The sequence below is a fragment of the Amphiura filiformis genome, chromosome 9 (assembly GCF_039555335.1).
Source record: "Amphiura filiformis chromosome 9, Afil_fr2py, whole genome shotgun sequence".
In the NCBI taxonomy this organism is placed as follows: Eukaryota; Metazoa; Echinodermata; class Ophiuroidea; order Amphilepidida; family Amphiuridae; genus Amphiura; species Amphiura filiformis.
Genome location: NC_092636.1, coordinates 2835916 through 2843761, shown reverse-complemented (window position 1 = coordinate 2843761; position 7846 = coordinate 2835916). Strand labels below are relative to the sequence as shown.

Below are 7846 nucleotides of genomic sequence, written 5' to 3'. Positions count from 1 at the left end.
ATATTTTCAGATTTTTATCAGATTTTCAAGCTTTCAGTGAAGTTAGGGCCATTTTTTTTGTCATCGCCTTATATCATTCAAACATAAATTCAAGACAGTTCATTGGTTGATTATCATTCAGTTCATTAGCGAAGTGTTATGTATAATTTGGTTAGGCTTAGTGCTCTGTAAACTGGGTCACATATGTTGAGTTCTGAACCATGATCAAAATGATTGCCACTGCATAAAAGGTGTGTGACTGGGTGTGTGTTCCAGTTAGCAGGGAGTTATGAAGCTACTTTGCTGGCACATTTTTTATTCTTAATCTTTATATCTCCACACACTGTCTGGTAAAATCTGTATACAGCCGGGAGGGTGTGGCAGGGGAGAGTGTGACAGTGGCGGTTACTAGTATACGGTATAGCACTAGCACCATCAGTCGAACTTCAAATGCAAATTTGTATGAGACGAAAGTAGTCAACATGGAAAATGTTCACTTTGACTTTCCTAACATATTTCAAGTTTATTGATCAACATATTGTGACCTGAATGTCAAAAGCAAACTTTAAAATTAATATATAAACATGAATGCAAAATGCATAAATAAAATAGCATAAATTGCCATGAACAAGATAATAAGCTGAAATTCTAAATATTATTACACATTATATATATATGAAAGCTTATGAAGCATGCATGTATGAAAAATCCTGGATAAAGGTACGTTGCTTCTTTAATAAATCATAGGAGATGGGACTCTTTTTGATGTTCTGAAATGCAGCTAGGAGAAATATTATGCACATTGTGGAGATTACAAGCATGATTTGCCTGTCTTTTTGGAATGATGAAGATCATTGGTACGGAATGAGTTGGCAAGCCCATTGGCAAACCTGCAAAATTATTGTTAATGTTCTCTCTCCTATCAACCAGAAACTCAAGTCATTCACTCGGTCGGACATCCGGGAACTTTGTCCCCTTTCAGGCGCGTATCCAGGAATTCGTAGACCGGGGGGCGAAAATTAGATCTTAGTCAAATACAATATGGCGCGGAGCTGCGCGACGAAGGGGTGTCAATCTTCCCTTCCCTCTTTCCCTTCCCTTTCTCTCCTCTCCTTTTTTTTACCGGGGCACGCGCCTTCTTCGCCCTCCCTGGATACGCCTGCCTTTGCACAAGCGCCGCATAGCAACCAGCTCGAGAAAGGGGAACTGCACATGCGCACACTGGTTTTACAAGGCTATTTCGCCTTTGTGACGTCAGCCCGACCAAGAGAATAGGAAGTTTAACAATTGTATCGTCCCTTAATAATTAAGCGTACAGACACTTGGTATGTCAAATACATTAACTGCTAATCAGATATTTGAGTAAACAAGTCAAGACTATGAAATAGTCTACCATGCATTTCACCAGCTATTTCACAAACAAAAGTACAAGTGCAAAAAAGGTGCTTTTACAGATTGGAGAAAATTGATTATGATGCACTACCATCTACAGACTTATCATTGAAATTGTAACAAATAAAAACTGAAAAAGAAAGAGGTGGAAATTAAATGTCACTATGCCATTTGCCATTTTACGCAGTATCTTAGTCTCAACAAACAATTTATCTTTTCTGTGATCTTCAGTAAAGGCCCATTCAGTGATTTGCTCATCCGGACGATCGTAAAAATCATCAAAATTCAGATTTTGGTACCTTTGTCATTGTCATAGATGTGCTAATATAGCCTGCGAGTGGTTCAGCCGAAAGCTGTGTATTTAAGACAAAATGAGACATTTTACATGAATCTGTAATTTAGATACTGACAGTATCTAAATTAGCTACATGTATTTGAATGGGGCTTCAACTTCGTCAGTACTGCTGTTTTCTTTGTTTTTTTTTTTTTTTTGTCATTTCAAAAATACCAAATGACAATTTGAATGACTTATCCTTCACTTTTAAGCAATTTATAAACCATTTTAATTTTTTACACTTGCGCTGGGATCACTGAATGGGTCTAAAGTGTTATATATGCACATACTCCATACAAATGTTCAGAGAAACTTCTTACGTAGCATTAGAGGTTTTAACATACACACGGAGAAATTTTTACATAATGGTAGAGGGCCTATATGTAAGTATAGAAAAAATGTACCTCAGAAATATTACTAAATTACATAAAATTTTATTTTACTTAATTAAAATGTTACATAATTTACTAAATATTGCATACTTCTGAGGTAAATTTTACTTACTAGTAATTATACAAGTATATACTTACATAACATTATGTAAAAATTTCTCATTGTGCATTAGTTTGTTTGAAGTTGCGTATCGGCAAAGTAAAACATGAATTTCATTAGAAAAACTCATATTTTAACCCCTTGTGCAAATTTTGTTGACTCCATTAGGGGAATGCCTCTTTCAAAAATATTGATCCACTCCTGGTACTTACTCCCCTGATTGCAATGCCTCTGAGCCATACTGAGGGTACTCAGTAGTACAAATGACCATATTATGAGCACATATAAATACCACCCATCACATTTTTTTAATCGGAAAAATACCTCAATTTTTTTGTTAGGGGTTCATTTTCTTAGACCATAAAGATTCAAAAGCATATATAATTCATGTTATTCTTTATAAATCTGCACACAACCAGCTTTTTTGTCAAGAGCAAAGAGTTCTGTGCCATCTGGTGAAATGGCTATATCTACAGGTGGTTGAAAGTTTTCCAACAAGGCAACAAGTCCCAAATATATACCAGAGATGGTGTATCTATACACCGCCAATGGTTCACCAGCATTGACCACAAATAGATTATTCTTGTCACAGCACACATTCTGTGGAAGCCATTTTTGTACATCATGAGGAGGAGCCAGAATCCTGATGTTATTGCCAGAGTAATCCATCAGTTGAAGAGAGTCATTATCCAGGGTGGCAATGATGTCTTTGTCTGATGTCATGGCAATGTGTCTTGGATATGCAGTAGGTTTGAAGCTTCTGATGAAAGAGCCATCTGGTTGATGAATAGAGATCTGTGGTTCCTCTTGAGATGATGTCAGTATCATAGAGCTAATTAACCCAAACCAAGTTGCATGGGAACCGTTTGAGCTACCTGAAGCTGCAATGATTTGACCATTTGGATCAACCCCTAAAGAAACTGGATTGATGCTTTGTTTTGTATCATCAAGGATTTGAATTGCAGATTTCTGCTTGTTTGGAAAGTCAAAGCAACTTAGCCCATCTAGTGCGTTGAGAAGGTACTTCTTGTCTGGTGTGACAATGACTTGATCACATGATGCTGCTTTGAATGAGTAGAGAAGGCCACCTGCCCTTGAGAAAACCTGGACATTCCTAGGAGATGCCACAGCAATATCCCCATCTGGATGAATGGTGATTCCAAGAGGATAGTAAACCCATGGTTTGGTGGTGAACTTCCCTACATGCTTCCATGGCTTGGTAGAATGGAAATATATTAAGGGTATCTTGATCTGGATCTGACCTAGGCTATCATCAGCAGGTATAGGTTGTGACCTAATAAGTCTTTCCAGGTCTTGTGAAAGACTTGTAAACTTGGAAACAATATCATACTCTGTTCCCATCTGAGTAACAGTAGTGACAAGTTCAATTGCACTCTTCATCTGATCCAATTTGGATAACAGATCAGTTTTGATGCCATAAAGCTCCTGAGCTTTTTCAACTTCAATGATTTTGAGATCATTTTCTTGCTGTGTGAAAATCTGCTCCAGCATCTTGATGTACTCGCCTCTCATTTTACCAACAGCTTCTCGATAAGCCCTGGCAGCATTTTTGAAATCTTCCTCAACTTTTTCCGTTTCTCGTATAGCATCTTGGCATTCTTTTTCCTTTTCTTTGCTTTTGTCAAGTAGCTTCGTGAGAGATTTAGTATGTTTATTTGCAGCTTCACTTAAAGTAACATATCTGTGATCACGACAACACTGCTTCACCACCACACAATCACGACAGACAAGCTTAACACAAGTCTCACAATAGAATCGCTTAATCTCTCCATCATGCACATTACAGTGTTGATCTTCAATGTCAATCCCACTCAACGGAACCACTTTGCCTGATCGCAGGCCTTCGATGGAGACTACTTTATGATGCTTCATGGCTTTGAAGGCTTGGTGAGAAGTGTGACAGGAGTGGCATAGGTGTTCCTTGCAGTCCAGGCAGAAGACATCTGCATGTTCTCCTGTGTTACAGGTATTACATGTGGTGTTGGTCTTCTCTTCTGGTTGTGAGGTGGTTGTATGATACATCTGAAATGTATAAAATCAGGAAAAAGTGTCATTAAAGGTCCCCATCCTACATAAAGTAACATTTACAGATATTTCTTAGAAAATAATTATTGTTTGAATGTTTGCTCAGCTTTCAGTTGATTAGTAAGTCTATGGTTTGATTGGTTTCCAAATTTGGCTTCCTTGCTTAATGCTCAGTTTTTGATACAAGTTCTGATATTTGTCATTATTGATGTGAAAATACAGTTTGGGAGTGTTTACTGATTTAGTAAGGATTTTAAATGTACACAAAAGTATCAAGGTTTGTCAGTGACCTAGATCTAGATCAGTGGCAACACTTTCTGATGGCAGCATGTTGCATACGGTGGACACGTTGTATCTTACAATGCATTGCTCTCTCTGTGACTTAATATTTTATCTTTATTTCATAGTTTTGAGCTTCGATTCAAAGTAGCATAAACATTATCCATACACACTCAGAGATATATTTCAAAACTTATTGCAACAAATTGAAATGATTTACATATTTAAAATTGCAGGTCCAAAAGCACCCAAAATGATTTCTCTCAACTCCACCAAAATTCTCTCAACACATAACTATGTCCAACGTTTATTTTAAGATGCGGAGGCACCACACCACTCTTCGTCATACATAAATTCTCCCAGCCACATTTCCCTAACAGGGAAATTCAGTTTGGCAGAGGTGGGGCTCGAACTCACGCCGCAACGCTATCATGAATTCTGAATGAGCCTAGCGCCTTAGACCGCTCGGCCACCTAACTTGTTGGTATCCATCTTGAAACTTTTTTGAACATATAATTGCAACTTCAACATAGGCTTACCACATGACAAGCAAAGACAGAAAACGTACCATATTTTGGAATTTTATTTGCTTAAATACATTTTAATGTTTTTAAGCAAATAAAATTCAATTTTATTTGCTTGAAAACATTTGAAATATTAGAGATAGCAACACTTATTTGAACTCAGAGATAGCGAACCTTTTAACCTTGAAATTAGTGATATCGAACCTTATTTGAAATTAGTGATATCGAACCTTAGGAATAAAGTTCTAGAGCACATTTGAAATAATAGAAATAGCGAAACTTATTTGAAATTAGAGATAGCGATCCTTATATGAAATTAGTGATAGCAAACTTTATTTGTAATTAGTGATAGCGAACCTTAGAGATAGTGAACCATAGGTATAGCGGTCCTTCTATGCCTCTGACCCGCACAGTGTCATCGCCCCGATATCTTCATGGCAGAAGTCTCCATGGTAGGTTGAATCCACAGCCACGCATGGCCATTTTGTTCTGACCTTTGAGACACATAATGAGCCGAGGGACATTCGACTAAGGCTACTGACAATAGCCTGGTAATTGACCTCTCTGTGTGTGAGTGAGCATGTATACGCCATTGATGAGGTCAATGGTCATATGCTTTTAGACTGCTTGCATGAGTGAGTGCAGCTATAGCCTACGCTATAATAGTTCGGCACATATAAAATCAGAATATTTTTGTCAGGTTTTGAGTTCAAGATGCAATGGTTCTTTCTCAAGACGCAAGCTAATGACTATCATATCTGTTGAACACGTATATTCAAGTGCAAGGAACAAAATCTGGCTTCTTTAGACTAAATCAATTACGAGAGATATTCATCATTTTCTACCCCGGTATACAAAGATTTATCGTGTGAATATCAAATGTGCATAGCACATTCATGTGTATCGATCCCGGTATTCATTTCGGTGTCTCTGCTGTATAATGCTGTATAGGGCCTCTGAAACTGACAGTGCAATTGATTTCGGTTCACATGCACTACAATCGTGCAAATCATATTTAAAGCCATATTATAATATTTCTGTAAAAATAGATTAGTATTTATTTTCCATAAAATGTTAGCTTTTACTGTCAGACATGTCCCCTTTTAATTTTGAGCTGAACAAGTGAGGTAAAGCATAGAAAATTGGAATTTACTACTAGCGCCCATGCATGTTACTTCCGCGGTTGTAATACAGCACCTAAAGTCTTGATTTTTGCAGAGTATCTTACTGACTAAAGTACATTACAATCGTGTAAAAACCAGAATTTAAGAAAAATTTGAGGGTGTTCTCCTCAGCAAATGTTATAATATGGCTTTAAGTTGTCATATTTGGCAGATGAATAGTACTTACAGTGCTAATTAATCTAGGCTATGGAGGCACTTTAACAGTACCCTCATTCTAGTAGAAAATTGTGAAATTTGCTCTTATTTTAATGAAACTGGTCTCAAATTATTTGTCTTGTTGCAAGAAACCAGAAAAATGTGATTACACTAGAAGTCATGAAGATGTCAAAAGTGATACCAAAATAGCGCGAGAAGCGCGTACGCTTCTTGCGCAAAAAGGATAGTTTTAACTATCTAAGATGCTTTCTTATCCAGTTAATACAACAATTTGTCAAGGTCAAATTGATTCACTATAGAACTCAATGCGACTCAGAGGTGATTGCCGATTTTGATATATTCCGGAGGTAACAAAACATCCTACACAGTACTATTATTTTCCTGATTTATCATTGAAAGGCCAATAATTTGGGACCATTTTCAACAAAATCGGAGCATTGTTCAATTTTGCTTCATGGGGTGCCAAAATTAGACCTATGACGTCACAACGTTACATTTTTGCTCATAACTCCATAACTGTACATCATAAATAGGTCAAACTATACTTTTTCTGAATCCTTACAACTAGAGGAGCACGTCACATTGCCTTTGTTTTTAACCAAGTCTGAGCAATTTGGAACTTGACCTCTGTGTAAAAGTTGAACTACCTTTTCCTACCAAATAAGGGTGTTGTTGAAATGCCTCCATAGCCTATAATGATTAGCGTTATAAGTACTCTATCTCTGCCAAATACAGAAAATTTAACATGATTGTTTGGCAACTATTTATGCTTATTAGCTTTAATTGCTTTGAATATTGAAACTATCTTCATGATTATGAGCCTATCATGATAGTAAGCCTGTAATTCTTACCTTGTTTTCCTTGGTGATGTCCATCCTGTTTTAAATAATTCTTGCAGTAATCCTGTACAGTGATCATGGGGATGCACTCTTATTCAATCTCATACAAGAACGAAAATGCTTACTAAAATGTGGCTAACATAAGTAGGGTGGGCTTGAGGGGTCACAGTTATACAATGGTAGACCTGTAAGAGGTTGCTATATTAAAATGTATGATTCAGTGTTATGCAAGTTTAATATTGAGGTGGCCACAGCTACAGCTTACAGCCTGGGACAGATTGCTGTATGATTCATGTTGACATGTTTAGTGACTTGCTTGTTTCAGTAGTCAGTGTTATGTAATTGTCTGTTATAAGAAGTGCTAAATGCCAACGACAGGGAATGGCCTATAGCCAGGGGGAGCCCCCATAAAAATTTTAGGGTATGAAATGGGGATGACAAAGAGTAAAATGTCTTTTGAAATGACTAAACAGGACAAAAAATTGACAAATGGGGACAAATATTTGGCTTAACATCCTCCCCCACCCCACACACACACACATACTAAAATGCTGGTTATGCAGGTCAATATTGATTGTAGGCCTACACTGCAGTTTATTAAGGCCAGAGTAATGGAAGACA

The 7846-nt window shown here is 37.1% G+C and overlaps 1 protein-coding gene across 1 annotated transcript; it reads right to left on the bottom strand.

Moving 5' to 3' along the window:
* Positions 1 to 2256: 2256 nt before the first annotated feature.
* On the bottom strand, positions 2257 to 7484 carry LOC140160258 (uncharacterized). Its single transcript, XM_072183533.1, has 2 exons — positions 7238 to 7484; positions 2257 to 4240 (listed from the first exon to the last, which is right to left on the bottom strand). Exons 1-2 carry the CDS (start codon positions 7259 to 7261, stop codon positions 2588 to 2590), a joined length of 1677 nt encoding a protein of 558 aa, XP_072039634.1. The 5' UTR covers positions 7262 to 7484; the 3' UTR covers positions 2257 to 2587.
* Positions 7485 to 7846: the final 362 nt, after the last annotated feature.

What these genes read in the sequence shown, in the direction of transcription:
- LOC140160258 (XM_072183533.1), bottom strand. Translation starts at nt 7,261, where the DNA reads ATGGACATCACCAAGGAAAACAAG. An exon ending in ACATCACCAAGGAAAACAAG is followed by an intron (nt 4,241 to 7,237) that starts GTAAGAATTACA and finishes TATACATTTCAG; the next exon opens with ATGTATCATACAACCACCTC.